At 35.8% G+C, this 20,810-nt stretch overlaps 1 protein-coding gene across 1 annotated transcript in view; it reads left to right on the top strand.

Annotated features, from left to right (window-relative positions):
- LOC128205519 (kinesin-like protein KIF13B) overlaps nt 1–20,810 on the top strand; it is a 142,316-nt gene that overhangs the window by 46,408 nt on the left and 75,098 nt on the right. The window contains exons 6-7 of the mRNA XM_052907230.1: nt 9,983–10,070; nt 13,076–13,210. Coding sequence (XP_052763190.1) covers nt 9,983–10,070; nt 13,076–13,210 — 223 coding nt within the window. The remainder of the gene's footprint in view (nt 1–9,982; nt 10,071–13,075; nt 13,211–20,810) is intronic.

Raw genomic sequence — 20,810 nt, 5'->3', positions numbered from 1 at the left:
TTTATTTGCATGCTTGAGGGTCTGTTTTCCATGTACATCAACAATCTTTCCCCCACCTGGTCCACCTCAACCTTCACCACATAATGCCTGATGTTCTCAATCATGGCCGATAACATTGCTGAGACACGGGAAAGTTCAGATTTCTTTAGTTTCCCCACAAATAAGTCTACCCCAGAGATGGTGTAATGTGGACAGAAGTGCATGCCACTACCCCAGAGATGGTGTAATGTGGACAGAAGTGCATGCCACTACCCCAGAGATGGTGTAATGTGGACAGAAGTGCATGCCACTACCCCAGAGATGGTGTAATGTGGACAGAAGTGCATGCCACTACCCCAGAGATGGTGTAATGTGGACAGAAGTGCATGCCACTACCCCAGAGATGGTGTAATGTGGACAGAAGTGCATGCCACTACCCCAGAGATGGTGTAATGTGGACAGAAGTGCATGCTACACCAGCGCTTTAGTGTAGTAAGGCAGTAAATTACACATTGTAGCAGGTTTTGTTTTTTCCATATTTCAGGCGGGTAGGTTTCTACAGTGAACAGTAGGGTGGTTTTGAAGTGGAATGTGCTTAAACGGTTGTCAAAAATAGGCTTGAAATAGGTCTTTCTTAGCAATTTAAGGAACACATATGCCTTTATCTTGATAATGCATAAATCGAACATAAGTAATCTTTCCATAAGAGAAGTAGAAAACCGCCATTCCAGATCTGGACGACAACTTTCAGCATGTCCCTGTGGAACTAGGAATACTCCACTTTTTTTAGCCTGTTCCAGTATCTCAAGTCTGGGCCAGTGTCCGGGCCGTGGTCTTTGAAAGAGAAACTGACACTCCTCAGGCAAGCTTGCAGAATGATAAGCTCTCACAATATCCATTTCTTTACTGTAACTTCTTGATGGTCCCTGCTGAATATATTGCCCTGCAAACTGTTCTTTTATTTCTGCATCAAAACAAGTATTTTTTAAAAGCAATCTTCCCCCCATATCAACCTCCACACCCATTGGTACATAGTTCAGCATGTTAATGGTGCATAGCAGTTCAAGAAATCCCCCAATTACCTGCAGCTTGCAGTGTTGGGGTGGGAAGCTCTCATCTTTCAGCACCAGGAGGTTCACCTTCCCTTGTTGCCTCTCAGACATGTCGAACAGTACAGGTGTCGAAAAATCATTTATTAGCGTATCTATATCTGACTCCATTCCTAGAGTTGTCGTGCCTTCGCTTTGACTTCCAAACTTAAAACATTCATGAGTTTCTTGAAAATTTGACAATGCTCTTTCAATTTTTTCATTCGCAAGCCAAGCTCTCCTCCGTTTATGAACCATTTGTCTGGTTACCCCGATGTCCCCAAGCACTCTGGACAGTCCCAGGGATACAGCATGTAGGTCATCTGATTCAAGTTCCATGCTGGGAAATATTAAACATCAGTTTATCAAGTTTTGTCATGTTTTAGTTTACTCATAATTTGTACAATAACATGTGCTAAATGGGAAAGTCACAACCAAAAAAGTGCTCTGCGCATGCACACCTTATACCAGGTAAAACCTATACTAAGTCTTTATACGAAAAAGAATTGTACTATAAACTATGAACATTCACAAATACAGTAAAAATAATTGATGACTTTAAATATTGATAAAATTTCCTTTTGTTACTTAAAATGAAGATTGCAGACTGTACACTGTATTTTAAGTACAATACTTAAGTTATACTAACCTCAGGTATAAACCAGTCTTCAAAAATGAGTATTTTATATTACCATTTATATTGTATAACCATCTTTACACTGTAATAAATTGATCTGAATATAGCTTAAATACTTATCTGAGCCTCTATCTCAAAAATGTGAGTGTTGAGGCCCTTTTTCAAATTCAGCATTTTTTCAAATAACATAGGTTAGTTTTAAAAGTTGTTAAAAAATTGTCAAATGTAAGGTAGGATTGATTGAATTTTATAAATTATTATGAAATGTTTATCACTTTGAAGATAAATTTTTAATAAAAATTCCGTCATCTCATTGGTTAAAAAATGATTTTAGCTATTATGTTTTTAAATTGTACTACACTATTGGATTCCAGATTAGTGTTGAACTTTCGTCATTTTTTGGTGTCTGAATATTTGTAAAGTTATAAAAATGAGTTAAAACTCTTTACTCTGAAATAATTCATATTTGTGGGTTTTGTTGCTTGCACGTGATTTGAAGATCCCAAGAAATAATTTGACATTCAATCCTCATAACATTAACTGCCACTGTTATGTATGTGATACCTGTAAAAGAACAGTAAGAGATACATGGTCACATTATACCATTTTAACCATTTATTTCAATAATGCATTCACTGGTACTTACATACCTATAGCATATGCAAACAAAAATACAAACATACACATTTTCATTGAAGCAATAAATAAAAAACTGAACATTTTAATTAACAAGATGCAGAAGTAAATCAATGTTACATTATATTATTCGAGTATGCAATATTAGTAGTTACCTGATGGTTTGTTTTACTCAGTACTTTGTTTTGTTATTTCTGACCCGAGCGTAGGATCGCATTGCATAGTCTCCAAGCAGGGACACAAAATTCAAATGTTAGCAGCAGACATCTATTGAAAGAAAGACAACTCAAATGGTTGCTTTAGTAAAACATTGTTACTGATTTTTGTACACACTAAATTGTCACCTTCAAGGGAGATAAATACATGTATGTCATGACTAAGTTGTCTTTCTTGTGCTTTTTATATAGCATTCAATGGGCACATCTTATGTGGATTTCAGTAGTTTATCGCTTAAAATGCTGTTATTTAATCACTAGTTTACTTTCTTAATTATTCACATAGCCATTTATTTTATAATAAGAGCTTTTCCAACGCTGTCTGGCCTTTCCGTTCAATAAAATGAAACCATAATATTTATGATTGGTAATGACTGAAAGAAACCATTTCATTTGTGAACATAGCTGAAGTTGACACAGGAAAGGCCTCACCAACCATAAGCATTTTTTTACCCTTATACCTGGTTGTAGGCGTGAGACCACAGTTATTTTTACTATATGTTTCATATAGACACTAACCTGGCTTTTGACTTTATACACACCCCAATTGAAAAACAAAGACATGGCATCTCTAGAACAATTCAAGACACAAAATATAATCACAAGAAAACACCATGTTGACCATTGACCCGACTGTCAAAATTGAGTTCAAATACATAACCCTTCCGCCAGGGAGTCAATCGGCTACAAACAACTAATTTTCAGACTTCCACAAGCTATGATTTTTCCAATATTTACATTGAAAACTATCAATTTCTGCAATAGTGTGTCAAATTCAGTCAAGTTCTCTGCAAAAAGAACATTTTTTGCTTCTTTTTCATTCAATTTTAATAAAATATTGATACCTGAACACAAGCACTCTTTTTTTCTGTATTCACATCCGGATCTTGGTCAACGGGGGGCAGATAACTGTGGTCTTGAGCCTATTTAAGCAACATTTTTTCAGAAACAGACTTAAAAACTCCTATAGTTCAGCTTCAGGCTATATGCAACACATACTGGAAGTTTGCCAATGATATATCAAACACTAAATAAATGAGACAAGTATTAGCACCTGTGGTATTTTCATAAAAAGCAGAAACAGCCATTTCCCTCAAATGTTAAGCCGCAAACCTTTGAAGAGCCATTATTTCCTTATGCATTGGAATAATTTGACCAAGTAAAGTTTTCCTTGTAGCTTTTAATAGTGTCTATAGAACAGCACCACAAAAATGGCCTGCCTACTAAGATTTTTTTCTAAGCAAAATAAGGTTTTTCCACTTCATCGGCTTAGTGTTTTATATAAAAAATGACATAGAGCCAAACTGAAATGCCTCAACTTGTCAAAATTTTGCTTTTCTGGTCCACTTATATACAAAGGTAACAGAACTGTTCAGTTTAACACAAGAAATTTAGTGATCATGTGGTAATAGACAGTCTAAACAACACTATATGCCAAATTGTTGGCTTCTGGGACAAATGGCGCAACAAAGGAAATGGCAAAAAAACACACCAAAACTTAAAGATTCATGACAACTGCTAGTGTTTTCATGTATGAGGTGGCTACATGATGTAGAAAATGCAGATATAGCATTATTATGCCCATTTTAAAAAAAAAATTACTTTAAGAATCTGTTTTGAAGGCTAGATTTGGCATTAAATTCAGAGTACAGCACTTCACCATTGTCTATAAGATGCTTATTTACACCTGATTTGCTATAAATCTCACTCATTGGAATCATTTACACACAAACAAGTACTACAGAGTCAGGGATGATAAAATTCCGGAAAAATCCGGAATTCCGGATTTAAGGCCTCACAGATCGATTTTGAGATTAATGTAAATCCGTTGAGTTTTTTTCTAGGGGGGGGGGGGGGGTACAGGGAGCGATTCGAGCTCAGTTCGAACAATATGGGTACGAAAGGTGAGTTTTCCGGAAGTGTAAAGCCGGAAATTAACGAACCTATTTATGTCTTGGCAATCGAGCTATATGATTGGTTAAGATAGCATCCGGTGATTACGGAAATTACCGATGGGACTAGAAGACAGTATCCGGATGGTCGTATCCGGATATGACAGACGACGAAGACGAATAAACGGGTATTGGAAAATTGGAAAAAAAAAACGACCACCGCCAACTTCTAAAAACATCGATTCGTCGATTTTAAGGGTATTTGGCATTTATTTTTAAGAGAAATTCCCGAAACGTTTCTTTTTAAGTTAATAGAAAGTGATCAAACTGAGAATGAATTTTGCGCATGTAGCATTTTTTCGGACCATCCCGATTCGGATTGTGTCATAATAATCGATTGTTATTCTACAAATTTTATTTGGCCGATGGAAGTTTACGCTGTAAACCGTTTCTTTATTATTCTCATAATGTGTGAAGCATTGTTCTCAATATGAAGTGACTGTTGACCTTTATGGTTCAAATGGAAATTGGTTTTGTTCAAATTAAAAAAAAAATGAATAAATATTTTGTAGTAGTAATATATATTACGTAGAGGCAGTCATTTTATTTTCTATTTGAGACAGTTCAACAAAACTTCTTGAGGACCCAGTTTGAGTGTGATTTAAATTCTATAGTTGTAATTTGTATTTCCAGGTATGTTGATGGTTACAAAGTCAGGGATGAACAGACACCTCAGCCAGTGCATCCAGTTGTTCCTGTCAATGACTGACAATTCAATCCAGAGGCCATGATACTTGGATTTATGGCTGAACATGCTCCCTGACACCACAGTAGTGTGTCTTACTTAAGACACTTGCCATAGATACAAAAGCTCTCAGTGAATTAAAACTTCAAAGGTGTACAGCATCATACAAGATGACTTACGGAGTGGCTAGCCATTTTAATGATGAACATGTGGAGGAGTTAATGGATCTTGGTTTTGTTTCAACTAAGACAAGTCAACAAACACAAACAATGAGAAAACTGTTGCAGATATTTTTCTGCTATAGAGAAAGAAATAGTATTGAGACATTTGGCCTCCTTAAAAATCACAAGGGCTGATTCTGAATCAATTTTCATGGAATTTGAAAGCCTGTTTGAGAGACTTGAACTGCTGTGGGACAATCTAGTTTGTGTGCTACTGGACTCATGTAACACCATGAGGGGAAAAATCTGGCTTGGGGACCAGAATATGTCAAAGTCCACCATATCCACAACGGCTACACTGCCAAAGCATTTAAGTCCCACTTGGATATAACTTGGAATAATATATATATTAATTAATAACATTATATTCTCATCAAATGTCCAGAAAATGGAATAAATACTCTTATGATACATAAAAATTGAATTAATAACACTTTTACAATAAACATTTGCAAGCATGATAATTGATATGTTGTTCATTATTATAAATCAAACATCCCACAGTGTAGACTGTTCATACACAGGCATTTGATCATAGCCAGTTGAGTTTTATGGGAAGTGGCAACTGAACTAAAATGTCAGGTACATGTCTAATGCCTGTGACTTCAGGTAAAAAAAGTAAATTTAACTTTGTTTAAAGACAAAGGTGTTAAACTTCACTGCTAAGATACCTGATAATTGTTCTGATTGTGGATGTCTCGTGTTGAACATAATTATATCTACCAAACCGAAAGGTGTACTCCTTGAACACTATTATAAGGCAAAAAAGGGTATTAGAATCCCTGAAAAACGGAAAGCTTCGGGGGGCTTTGCCCCCCTCGTCCCCCCACCAGGGCTTTGCCCTGGACCCATCGGGGGCCTTGAGCGGCCCCCTGAACCCCACGCAGACATTTTCAGGATTGGCAACTTGGCTCTGTTATCATCCCTGAGAGTTGACTGACATCTTCATTCTTCTGAAATATTGGATTCAGAGCTGCATCTCCTGGATTCAGATTGCAGGACTACCGCCTGGGGAAAAGGCCGCAGCTAACTGGAGCTTATTGGCACATCATGATCTGCAAGCAAGACACAAAAGCAATGTTTTACACAAATGAAACTATCAGCCACTACTGTTAAAGTTTGAAAAAGGCCTGTAAACATTCATTTGAAGCATACACAACCTTTAATATAGTCATAAATGTGATAAATATGCAGAAAAGTTCATGAATTCAAAGATTTTCAGGACAAGTTTAATAGAATATATAGTCTTTTGGACATTTTGCAATCAGTTTTTAACAACTCAAAGGTAAATCTCATCTTATTGAGTACCCAGATGCATTTTGCAAGCATTCAAACCAGACATGCTTAGAATTTCTTCTTACTTGGAGATGGTATTCCTTTCTTGAAAATCCTTGCCGAGAGCCGGTATGGAATACCACACGAGACCACAGTTTTACCAGCACTGGTTCTTGCCCTTGAAAATTCCTCTGTGGCTGCAGCAACCAGGCTGGCTATTAAAATAAGCAATAAATTAGGGTTTTTAAAACATTTATAATGTATTAAGGTTGTGTTTTTTAATGCATTAAGGGAAAAGGCTTTATTCTTTATGAAAGCTGCTCACTTTTTATTTATTTTGCCTTGAGAAATGTCAAGTTTTTCAATGAATAAACTGAATAAATGAATGAATTAATGAATTTATATGAATGATTGATAGAATGAATTAATAAATTAATGAAAGGTGGCATTATTTCTTTAAAATTGGGATCTCATTGTGTTGCTGTGATTGTTAAAGTACTGTGAAATCATTAATGTTCGTGGGCATGAAATTTCGTGGTTTGCCGAAAAAAAACAATTTCGTGGGTACTTGAATTCGTGGATTTTCATTTTTGAAAAAAAAAATCGAAGATGCGATCATCCTAGATCGTCTGCATAATATCTACGTGCTGTCCCGTAATTTCCGTCTTCTACGTCACTCGGTTTATGACACTCGCTAATAAGTTATGACATGCCAATTAATGCATATACCCATGTCACTTATCGATTTAATTGGGAATAAACGTAATAAAAGAAGATGTACCCTGATCATAAATACAGATAGGGGAAGCCATTGAATGCCAATTAAGAATTTTGCAAACTGTGAAAACACCGAAAAGGTGCGTATATTGTCACGTTCGGTGCTTAGTAACCTTCAATATACTAGTAATCGATTAATTATTTTATAATAAAGAAATCGAGTATGGACACTGATCACGCACATCTTGTAAACTTGGAGATTTTCATTAACAGCACACGTTTAAACACGTGCTTATAACTGTCGTTTGCTGCATAAAACACATTTAATTGATTTGGTTCATTATTTGTTAAAGGCAGTTATAATATATTAACAGAATAATGATCGTAAGTTATACAGTGAGACAGGTTTTAACACTGTATACTGCGACCTCTGTAAAGAATATACTAGAGTATGTACGTAACAAGGCAATTGAAAAAGTGAATAAAGGCTTTATATTTCGTGGGATCTTGAATTCGTGGATCACCTAACCCACGAAAACCACGAACATTAATGCCCCACGAACATTAATGATTTCACAGTAGATGTTTTCTTGTCCATAAGCTGAAAATCATATGCACACTAAATAAAACATCATTCTGCATCCTATGTGCAGTAAGTTTTGATTAATTGCTTATAGAATTTGCAATTAATGTAATGTTTGCTTAAAAGAGCAAACAAAATGTGTGAATAGATGCACAATACAGACCAAAGACTGATACAAGTCAGCAGTTTCATTAGAAAATAATATTATTATCAAAGCCACATCAGAAATGATTGACAACATGAAAGAAATTCATTTAGGAATGGAACAAACAGTCTCAATGGGCTTTTATGACCAAACTGTCTCACTTTGTACTTCAGTTTGGATACCATTTTCTAATATATTATCTTGAAGTACTTACAGATTACAGCATGTTGGCAAACACCAAGTACAGCTTAGCCTCTGGTGGGCAGCTTGGTGGGGGGGGGGGGGGGGGGGTTCTTCAACAGACAGTTCCTCCTGGGTCTGCTTCCTATGTTAAAAAAATCCCTCCATTTATACTTTGGAATTGAAAGTGAGGCTTTCATTCATTAGTTACCATCATTTGGCACTATTTCCAAACATTAAATTGAAAGTGAAAGTAGTTTTTTTTTAAAATGTCAAAAATATATAAGAAAATTATATATTATTAATTTATATTATGTAATATAAGATTTTCACATTTCATACTCAAACACCAATATTCTATGGCTAAGCACTGTCAACTGGCCAAATTTCAACCAGATAGCTTATAAATTAAGAATTTATAACAATTTAAAATAGGCCACCTCTCCAAAAGCTTCCTCTATATCAGGCGTGAGACCACAGTTATTTTTACTATATGTTTCATATAGACACTAACCTGGCTTTTGACTTTATACACACCCCAATTGAAAAACAAGGACATGGCATCTCTAGAACAATTCAAGACACAAAATATAATCACAAGAAAACACCATGTTGACCATTGACCCGACTGTCAAAATTGAGTTCAAATACATAACCTTTCCGCCAGGGAGTCAATCGGCTACAAACAACTAATTTTCAGACTTCCACAAGCTATGATTTTTCCAATATTTACATTGAAAACTATCAATTTCTGCAATAGTGTGTCAAATTCAGTCAAGTTCTCTGCAAAAAGAACATTTTTTGCTTCTTTTTCATTCAATTTTAATAAAATATTGATACCTGAACACAAGCACTCTTTTTTTCTGTATTCACATCCGGATCTTGGTCAACGGGGGGCAGATAACTGTGGTCTTGAGCCTGTACCAAGTGTGATTGTGAAGGCTGACAACGTACTGATATGTGATATCATGATCTAAAGTCATGTCAAGATTACAGTGTACTTTCATACAGTTGTCTTTACCTGAAGCGATGCACCAAGTAGATAGTTTGAAATTATGTTTGTAACTATAAATTGTTTATCAGACCACTACTAATAAAAAAATTGATTTGATGTTTGCTAGCTGACTCAATTACAAAAATACCCGCAAGCCCTTTCAATGGTCTTTTTTTCGATTTTTCATTATAAATTTAACGGGTAAGGCAGTATAAATAAAAATATTTTTTTATAAAGATAGACTAAGTTTAAGGTTTTTTTTATGAAAGTTGTAAAATTTGTTTTTTTGCTGGAACATTTGCATCAAAACTAGTAGAAAGTACCTTGAAATGCATATAAATGACTTCCAAAGTTAAAACATGCAGAAACATGTACATTTTCTTAAAGGGGTTGCACTCCGTATGATGAAATAGCAAAAAAAAGAAAATTGACCAAAACTGACATAAACTTGGTATCGATGTGTACAATGCATTGAAACTTACTAACTGACGTACCACATAGTTTACAATTGATTTATTTTTCGCAGTTTTTTTTCCGTATTTTTCCATTAAAAAAGATTACTAGGTATGTCTACCTCTATCTATTCTATTGGTTCCCTGCTTGTTATATAAATGATAATTATTTATTCCCTGCATGTTATACAAATCATAATGATTGTTTCCCTGCTTGTTTCAGGCACAAACAGAATCTGAAGGTGCGAGAGCACAACATCCTGGGCCCATATGTTGACGGACTTTCCACCCTGGTCGTCAACAACTTCCAGGTAATTACGTTTATAATTGTCAATGTCAATAACATCCTGGGCCCATACATGAACAGACTGTCAACCATTGTGGTCAAGTCCTCTCAGGTGATTATGTTTATAATTGTCAATGTCAATTACATCCTGGGCCTGTACATGGACAGACTGTCAACCATTGTGGTCAAGTCCTCCCAGGTGATTATGTTTATAATTGTCAATGTCAATTACATCCTGGGCCTGTACATGGACAGACTGTCAACCATTGTGGTCAAGTCCTCCCAGGTGATTATGTTTATAATTGTCAATGTCAATTACATCCTGGGCCTGTACATTGACAGGCTTTCAACCATTGTGGTCAAGTCCTCCCAGGTGATTATGTTTATAATTGTCAATGTCAATAACATCCTGGGCCCGTACATGGACAGACTGTCAACCATTGTGGTCAAGTCCTCTCAGGTGATTATGTTTATAATTGTCAATGTCAATAACATCCTGGGCCCGTACATGGACAGACTGTCAACCATTGTGGTCAAGTCCTCCAAGGTGATTATGTTTATAATTGTCAATGTCAATAACATCCTCAGCCTGTACATGGACAGACTGTCAACTATTGTGGTCAAGTCCTCCAAGGTGATTATGTTTATAATTGTCAATGTCAATAGCATCCTGAGCTTGTACATGGACAGACTGTCAACCATTGTGGTCAAGGCATTCCAGGTACTGGCCTTGATTATGGCATCCTGTGGGTCATTTAGTTTGACTCCCTAGTATCAATAACAAAATTCTTAAAGTTCAATGCTGAATTCCTAATTGTTAATATTTCCAATTCAATGATGTCCTGATTATATTTCCTCAAACTTAGTTAAAAATAACACTGAACATGTTCGTGAAACTGATCACTTTTAGTTGGAATGAAGATTTATATAGAATAGTCAAATAAGGTTAAAAGTGTAATGAACATTCGCGTAAATGTTCGCCTAAAGCTACGATGGTGAGACATAAAGACCAGCCACTTCCTAGTCGAGAGAAGCTTGGAATGGAGAAATCAAGCATCGTTTAATTTTTGGAAAATTTACTTTCAGTTTCTATTTGATGAGTTTTCAATAAATGTACAGTGTAAGTTGCTTGAGAAAAGCCTCAGGCCCCGACTTCTTAAGTCCCTTATAACAGGATTAAGCTAAACTCACTATTTTTGGTTTACAATAAATTGCGTAATATTTACTTCTTTAAGAGTTTTTATACTTTGGATAGGAATTATCATTACGAAAAGCTCATTAAACAATTTTTAGCTCGACTATTCGAAGAATAAGGAGAGCTATACTACTCACCCAAGCGTCGGCGTCGGCGTCACCCCTTGGTTAAGGTTTTTGTGCAAGCACACATAGGTTAATATCTCAGCAAGTACTTGAGGTATTGCATTGAGACTTGATACAATGGTACTCAACCATCCAACCTACTTTATTTACCAAGTTAGATAACTCTAGTTTGCATTTAATGCAAATAATAGGCCTTTATTATTTAACTTACAAATTCTGGTTAAGGTTTTGCGTGCAAGCACACATAGTTAAATATCTCAGCAATTGATTGAGGTATTTCATTGAGACTTGATACAATGGTACTTAACCATCCAACCTACTTAATTTACCAAGTAAGATAACTCTAGTTTGCATTTAAATGCAAATAATAGGCCTTTATTATTCGACTCAGAAATTCTGGTTAAGGTTGTGCATGTAAGCACACATAGGTTAATATCTCAGCAACTACTGGATGAATTGCATTGAGACATTGAAAATGGTAATCAACCATCCAATCTACTTAAATAACCATGTAAGATAACTCTAGTTTGCATTAAATTAAAAAATGGCCCCTTTTTATTCAATGCTTCAGCAAATACATCATGTATTGCATGAAACTTTACACACAGGCTCCCAACCATTTAACCTTCTTATTTAATCAAGTTAGATAACTCTATCTTTCATATTATATAATTTTTGCCCCTTTATTATGCAACTTAGAAATTCTGGTTAAGGTCTTGCATCTTAGCACACATAGGATAATATCTCAGTAACTACTTGATGTATTGCATTGAGACTTTATACAATGGTATTCAACCACCCAACCTAATTGAATAATCAAGTTAGATAACTGTGTTTTGCTAATAATGGCCCTTTATTATCCTTAACAAATTCTCGTTAAAATTTTGCGAGTAACCACATTTATGTTAATATCTCCGCACATCATGTATTGCATTGAAATCTAATCTAACAGCGATCCATGCATGTTTCGCCAAAACTTTTCAATCCTTACACTGAAAAGCGGCGGAATCGTCGAGCGCGCTGTCTCTGTGACAGCTCTTGTTCATTTATCAAGATTCAATTTAAGTATGTATTTTGGCTAATTGAAATAAGCTATTTAAGCCTGTTAAGCTTAATAAGTTTCGAGAAATTGGGGCCAGGATATAATTGCAAGAGTCAGCAATTTGTTATTGTGTTAATGGTAAGCATGGTTTATTTGCCTGCAGTAATGTCCTTGACAGACACACTCCATCATGTACCATAGCATTTAGGTATTATAAGTTATGGGGCAAAGCGAAGCTCCCATATTGGGTTATCAACTAACACCGTAACGTATATATCACGTCGACAACCTGTTTACATGTTTAATTATTCATTGAATAATAACTAAGACGCCATTTTGGTACAGTATAAATTTGGTGACCCAATATGGAAATATATGGGGTCACCACGTGACCAGTCCCGGACCAATGGCGTTGCATCATTTATGTTGGAGGCATGATATAGTAGTATAGTAGTACACAGTACTAAATATCAAAGATTTGGAAATGTCACCCATTTTGTGATGTTTTAAACAAGATATTCTTATTTTATTCTTTGTCTTAAGACAAATAGCATACCGTAGAAGCATGAACATGATGATTACATCAACATTATCACATAGTAACTGAACATAATTGTCTGAAGCTCAATATTTTTGTAAAGAATCAAATAGGAAATGGAATTTTTCAGGACATAAACAATTTAATGAATGAGGGGAACAAATCTCGGACGGTAGCGGCCACCAATATGAACAGCGAGAGTAGTCGATCACACGCTGTCTTCAACATCATTGTCACCCAGACGCTTACAGACCTGAAAACATCTGTGAGTACTTGATGAATATTGTTTTGTTACCTTAAATAAAAGCTATATCAAATTAAGACCTAAAAACATCTATCAGTATTTGAAGAAGACTGTTTTAAAATCAACCCCTACGTTTTGAAATCATTCCTATAGGGGTTGATGGATGTTTAGCTTGTCTTTCTTACAGAGAATGATATGTACCGTATTTTCCCGCCTATAAGACGGGGAAATTTGGTCCCGATTTTTAACTTTAAAGTAGGGGGCCCGTCTTATAGGCGAGTCTATAAGAATTTCATAAAGAATAGAGTCATAATCAGGAATATTCAACATAAGGTATTCAACTGACTTATTTATTGTCTGTTGATGACACCCCAATAAAAGTGACACGATCACACCCATCGGATTGAGACGACTATCTGCTTTGTTTCACTATGATGAACACCCGATCGGTCCAAACACGTTGTTTTTCACAGGAGACATATTTTGTCACCTTTAAAATTAAAATATTTTGACAAAAAATAATTTAAAAAATGCATTTTTTTCTATGTCGTTTATAAAACTTACTTTTTCCTTACTATAAGGCTTTGCATATATCATGCACATACATGTAACTGGCAGATTTCAATACACATTTCATTAATCGTGACATTAATTTATCCGCAATCATCAATGGTTATTTATTTCTCAAAATTTAAGTCCCATCATCTGCAATCCAAACAAACGAAAATTTAACTCATTAACACATGTAATGGAATGTGTTCTGTTTGTCGGCTGCAGATCAAACAGCACAATTTGTGACGTCACAGCACGAGCTGTGTAAAGATCAGAGATGCACTGCAATGGTTTGTATTAAAATAGGTCAATCAAATACCATATGAACCCACATAACTCCTAAAATTGGGTCTAGGCTGGTTCAAACATACCATACCATCGGAAAATAAAAATCAATAATCCCAAGCAAATGAACAAATTTAGTTGATAATTGACTGTTTAACTTGAACATTATCACAGACTTGGTGGATTTCAAGTGCTGGATTTGCTTTAAAAATCGACCCCGTCTTATAAACGAGTTGAGACAAAAACACCAGATTTCATGGGCAAAGTTAGGGGGTTGTCTTATAAGCGGATCGCCTTATAGTCGGGAAAATACGGTAGCCCTTGTCTTTATTGTCTTATATAAGCTTTTAACTTTTCTCAAAATATTTGATACTGTGCTCAAGATATTCACATCAAACTCATTTGAGCTGCCAGTCAGACACTACACGCATGTATAGCAAGCAGTGTAGGGAATCAGTTCCGGTTTGACTATCGATAAACGATTCCAAGTAACTGATTATTGATAGTACATTCTGTTTTTGACAATACCTTAATTGTAGTTTTATTCTTGTTCAATAACTCGTAATCCTTAGCCATGCTTATTTTATTAGTGTTGTTGTTGCTTTTGGCCATACTGATATGGATAATAACTGAACTCGTTCAAATGTATAAATGAACTCAAAGGAAAAATAAAGCAAAAGTATATTACGAGCGGAAAGAAGAAAAACAACTTGCCGAATGAATCGATCATGACCAAAAACAATCGATTGTCGCCGATTTCAGGCCCAACCTATCAACTTATAATTATAATCGGAACATCACTGATAGCAAGGTCTGTCACTCTGGCCTGAATAATTGTTTGAGTTATGTCCCTTGAATGGCTAAAAAAAGCAAAGAAATAAGTATGCACCCACTGAAGTAAGTTAAGTAAGGTATAGATTGTTATTATTTTTATACCCCCCAAAACAAAGTTTGGGGGGGGGTATACTGGAATCGGGTTGTCCGTCTGTCCGTCTGTCTGTCTGTCTGTCTGTCTGTCCGTCTGTCCGTCTGTCCGTCCGTTTTTTTTTTGTCCGGGATTCATCTTTGTCGTTATTGAACAAATCTTTTTCAAACTTTCAGATATTAATGGCCATGATGTAAACTTGCGCCTCTGTGAAATTGGTACGGGTCACATGACCCTGACCAGAGTTATCTCCCCTTGATGTGTTAAAGTAGGCAAAATAAGCCCTGTCCGGGATTCATCTTTGTTATTATTCAACAAATCTTTATCAAACTTTCAGAAATTAATGGCCATGTTGTAAACTTTCGCCTCTGTGAATTTGGTACAGGTCACATGACCCTGACTGGAGTTATCTCCCCTTGATGTGTTAAAGTAGGCAAAATAAGCCCTGTCCGGGATTCATCTTTGTTATTATTCAACAAATCTTTATCAAACTTTCAGAAATTAATGGCCATGTTGTAAACTTTCGCCTCTGTGAATTTGGTACAGGTCACATGACCCTGACTGGAGTTATCTCCCCTTGATGTGTTAAAGTAGGCAAAATAAGCCCTGTCCGGGATTCATCTTTGTTATTATTCAACAAATCTTTATCAAACTTTCAGAAATTAATGGCCATGTTGTAAACTTTCGCCTCTGTGAATTTGGTACAGGTCACATGACCCTGACTGGAGTTATCTCCCCTTGTAGGCAAAATTAGCTTTGTCCGGCCTAACTCCAGGGCAAACAACCTAGACATGGAGGGGTGGGGGGTATTCGTTAGCCTATGGCTTACAGTTCTAGTTTATTTTGTAATTTCATAACTGTTGCATATCTATAGCTAAAACGAAATACATAATTGCTTGAAATCTTTATTAATCAAAACAAACATTAATTCATTATGAAGTATACTTGAAGCTGATATAAGATTATTTATAAAGCATACACATAGAATATATTACTGGCTTTAATTCCCTGAAAAGCATATTTAAGTACTTTTCCCTGATTTGTTTTTAATTAAAACTGAGGTCACATTATACCAACATAATTATATTCATATGAATACCCAATTGGTTTTAACAAAAAATAAATATTCAGATACTTTTTAGCATATTAACTATGAATGCAAAATACTATGTCTAATAACCGAAAAGAAAAAAAAAACACACAAAAAAAACATAACATAAAACAAACACTTCAGCACCAAGCATAAGCTATACATCAACCGTCCAAATGTTTTCTTGTGGGGCATATTTCATGTACGGTTTGAAGTTAAGCTCTTCCCTGTTAACCAATAACACAGGATCCGGCCAGACTTTTGTCTGGAAGACCAACACTTTTAGTGCAAGTATTACTATCACTGTAAGAGAGACAACTCCTATTACCACACCACATACTATTCCAGTAATGTCCAGTGATTCCCCTTCACTCTTGGTCGTCAGTGGTGTACTTATATATGCTGTTGTTGCAGTTGTCGTTTGTGATGTTGTTTCCGATGGTTGCTTGTCTAATTTAGGAGTAATGTAGATGTGTCTTGGTGGAACTTGGAGCACTTTGGTCGGGACTGGTAGAGACGTTATATTTTCATTGCAAATTAATTTAAGGTCTTTGATAACATCGGTAAGTTTTGAACCACCATAGTTTATAGGCTTTGTGCATGTTGGTTCCTGATTGGCTGAGCCTTTTAACAAAACCTTCACCCATTGGATGTCACAGTCACATGACCAGGGATTATTTGCCAGTAAAACTGTATTTGATTGGTTGAGACTGATTTCTAAGGATTCTGGGAAATGTTCTAGAAGATTCTGCTGCAGATCAAGCATCTTGATGAAACTGTTTTGTAAAGCATCTCCATCAATCTGATGAATCTTATTTGCCACTAAATACAGTGTATCTAAAAAGAACAGAAATAATTAAATTTAACAAATTTCAATTAACAATTAATTTCAGTTTCATAAAATGAATTTCTAATGTGGTTATAATGAGACAAAAGGTTTACAGATCACCATCACTTATTCTGATGATTTGCTTATTTTAAGATCTGGAACAAATATTATAAAATCAAAACCTTTGCTTGAAAGAAAAACATAAAATTATAATGTTAAATTACCAAGAATGACTCCATCAAATGCACCGGCAGGTATTTCGGTGATGTTGTTTTTGGCGAGATTGACTGTCAGATTGCGGTTGGAAACCTCCCTCAGGAACTTTGTGGGAACATGTGTCAGCTCATTTTGGTAAAGTTTTAGGACCACCAAGCTGGTTCCCATCATAGAAGCTGGGTCCAGATAGTGGAGGAAGTTTGCTTGTAGATTCACTGATTTTAGATTCATCAGGTTTGCGAACACTCCTGCTTCCAAGCCTGTTAAGGCATTGTGGTTGAGGTTAATGTCTTCTAAAGTCTGTAGTGTTTGAAATGCATTTGGATTGATGTAGGAGATATGATTGAATTGTAAATCCACTTTTCCAATGTTCACCAGACCTGAAAAGTCTTTCTCCCCAATGTTGTGGATATTGTTTTGTACAATGTGTAATTCGGTCAGTGACGTTAAGTGTTTGAAGGAATAGTTTCCAATTATTTGTAGCTTGTTTTGGTTTAGACTTAAATACAACAGTTTTCCAAGTCCAACGAAGTTTTCTTGACTGATTTCTTCAATTAAGTTATTACTTAAATCCAATAGTCTTAACTCTTGAGAGATTCTGAATGGTTCACCATCCAGCCTGATTATCTTATAGTTCTTAATCATCAAAGAATGGAGCTCAGTTTTTCCAGCAAGCATGTAATCCTCGAACTTTCCGAACGGAGGGACCTCCCATTCAGCAGCATCACTTACTGCAAGTCTTAGTAAACTGTTAGGTAACGTAGGTATATGTATGTCCGTACATTTAGCCTCTGTCATCTCTCCCTGTGATCCAAACTGACAGTTAGGAGAACACTTGGCTGGGCATGTGGGTGCGGAGGATCCTAGCACAAGTTGTAAATATAGCACCACCCCAACCGCAAAGTTTACACGCTTTTTTCGATGCATTAATTCCATAGCTTAGTGATGAATCCTTGACAAAAATGAAATAAACACTGATATTTTAGATTGTTACTGTATTTTCAAAATATTGTCTTCGCAAAATATGAAATAGATATCCAATCAAAATATTTTATTTTGTTTTTGAGTTTGTGTTATTTAGCAATTATTGACCTTATTTAGGTTATAACTTCACTGAAAAAATCCATTTTTAATTTCGATTTTCTATATCGTTAATGTCAAATGTCCAAGAATTAATTATATACTGACTGATTCAATTTCTTTGGTCAAAAACTTTTGCAATGAAATTTTTCAGTCTAGAGCGAGGTAAGACAAGTCTTAAGAACACAAGCTTGTTATGAAATTTGATTCAATTTCGATGTTTAAGGTCACCTGAGGTAAACTGTCCACTTTTGGCACAATGGACAGATTCTTTGAGCTAATTTAAGGCAATTTATTCTCCATTTGTTTGTCAATTAAAAACTAATTACACATACACAGACCCATATGGAGACTGAACAGTTTTATTGACCATTTCACTTGCAATGTTCAGATTGATGAATAGAAAGTTTGAATACAATCCATCTTGTTTATTTGTGTTGATGGTTTCTGTTTATGTCTGAATAGAATCAAAAGTCACTCGCCTTAGAAACCAAAATATGGGATATTGAAGTCATTATGCTCCGAAATAAGCCTCAAAGAAGCCTTCTTTAAGATCCGTTAAGTTATCATAGAAAAGGGTTTATCCTTGATTTTGTTTGCTTTAATCTGTCATTGGTAAGCATCACAATAGAAAATGTAACCATTGTATTTGACCTGTCTGTTGTTGATAAGGGGGGCAAATTGATCTCAGCTACCATGAAATGTTGGAAGAATATAAGAGACAAACAATATTTTAGCACTGAATTTATTTCTAAAAAAGTCTATTAATGGGTCATGTGTAACAAAATAAGACATAGTTTCAAATTTACACAGTATTGCTTACTTTTATTGTAAGTACCATTATCTGATGTCTGTTGATGCAAAGGTTTACAAATATTTACAATTTTTACAAGTTTGCTAGAAGCCAGCACAACATCATGTTAAGAAACTGTTTTATTACACATTCCTTTCATATATTTATGAACATTTATTTTATTTTTCAAGTTTATTATGCAGTTTATTTTCATCAGGGGAGACAACTCCAAATCATGCTTATTTTCAAGGGAGACGACCAGTGGGCGAAGTTCTTCCCACTTTGTTGAGTTGCTCCAGCTCTGGGTCGATAGTTTGGTAAATGTCACTGTAATAGCTCTTCCTTCCTGTGGCCCCTTCTGCCCCCTCATTTACCACATACCTCATCTTATCTTTATCACCTAGATCTTGCAGCATCATTGATTCAATGATATTATTCTCTGAAACTTCCCTGTTCTTCAATGCCCTGATCTTTCTCTGCTTCTCTTCCCTCTTTTCCCTCATTTTGCACAGCATGCAAAGTATTGGTCCAATAATAATTGCAAGAGCGATCAGAACTATAGCTGCGATGGCAAAGACTGTTGAGCTGGAGTAGCGAGACAGTTGCTTTTTTACGACAGGAACACTGCCATTAGCCCCAGGGTATATACCAGCCTCTTTAAGTCCTATAGGTCTGTTATCAGCTGGAACAGCTGCATTTGGGCCAGTCTGAACACCACCCTGACTGTTGATATTTGATCCAGCTATGCCTGTTGGTACTGCTGAATTTTGGACATTTTGAAAGCCAGCTTGACTGTTGATATTCGATCCAGCTATGCCAGATGGTAATGCTGAATTCTGGACAGTTTGAACACCACCCTGACTGTTGATATTGGATCCAACCATGCCTGTGGGTATTGCTGAATTGGGATCAGCCTGAACCCCATTTTGATTTCGAAAGTTTGATCCACCCATGTTTGTGTTTGTTGCTGGACTAACATTTGTCTGAGCAATTAAATTGTTCTGATTCCTTGTTTTCTCATCTTTAGATAGTCCTTTACCTGTCTCTTTGTTGAGAATGTCTTGTCCAGGACTGTGTATGGTTTGACCTGCGGTCTTACTCCCCATAGTTATGTCCTGTGAGTATGCATTGGTTGGCGGGGGGATTGGTTGGGCAGGTGCACTGGTCTGTGGTTCAACTTGTGTCTGCTGGGTACCAGTTTGTACCATTTGTGCATAGGAACCAGCGTTTCCTCCTACAGATTTTCCAGCTACCAGTGGTGATTGTCCAATGACTGATGTACTTTTTTGAGTTGTGCTGCTTATTTGTTTGGCCCCAAAATTCACAACTGGTCTTCTTTCACCCGCCTCTCCTCTAAAATTGATAAAGAAACATGTTTTTGAAATGGTTTGCTTTTTTCATTCACTTATATTATACTTACAACATTTTGATTTTGTGATATTGTGCCTGAAAGCTTTAATGAGCTAAAGATACGTTAAAGATAAAAAAAAGGTTCACTTGTGGACATTAAGTTATGGATTACAATTACTTGTTAATTATTATGATTTCTTGTAAAAATCCATGTAGCTAGCTACTTATTAACCAATATTTGAATATAGCATCATTACTTGATTTAACAATATTGGATTTACCTTGACTGCATGTTTGATTGTTTTGAGCTCTCTCCAGTTTCGCCTCCTTCTCCATGTTGGCTCGCAGGAATTGAAGAACCTGTAAACAGGAATTGTACACTATTTGAGATTTGAACCCAGTTGGAGCCATTTTCATATTCTTCAACTATTAGTTTCCTTTAAGTGCTTGTCAATTCCTATTTAGGGCAACGAGTGTTTTTCTGAGGACAAGACAAAAAAA

Source organism: Mya arenaria, chromosome 10, assembly GCF_026914265.1.
Source record: "Mya arenaria isolate MELC-2E11 chromosome 10, ASM2691426v1".
NCBI classification, from domain to species: Eukaryota; Metazoa; Mollusca; class Bivalvia; order Myida; family Myidae; genus Mya; species Mya arenaria.
Note: the sequence above shows the minus strand (reverse complement) of the source record. Positions and strands in the feature narration are given on the sequence as shown.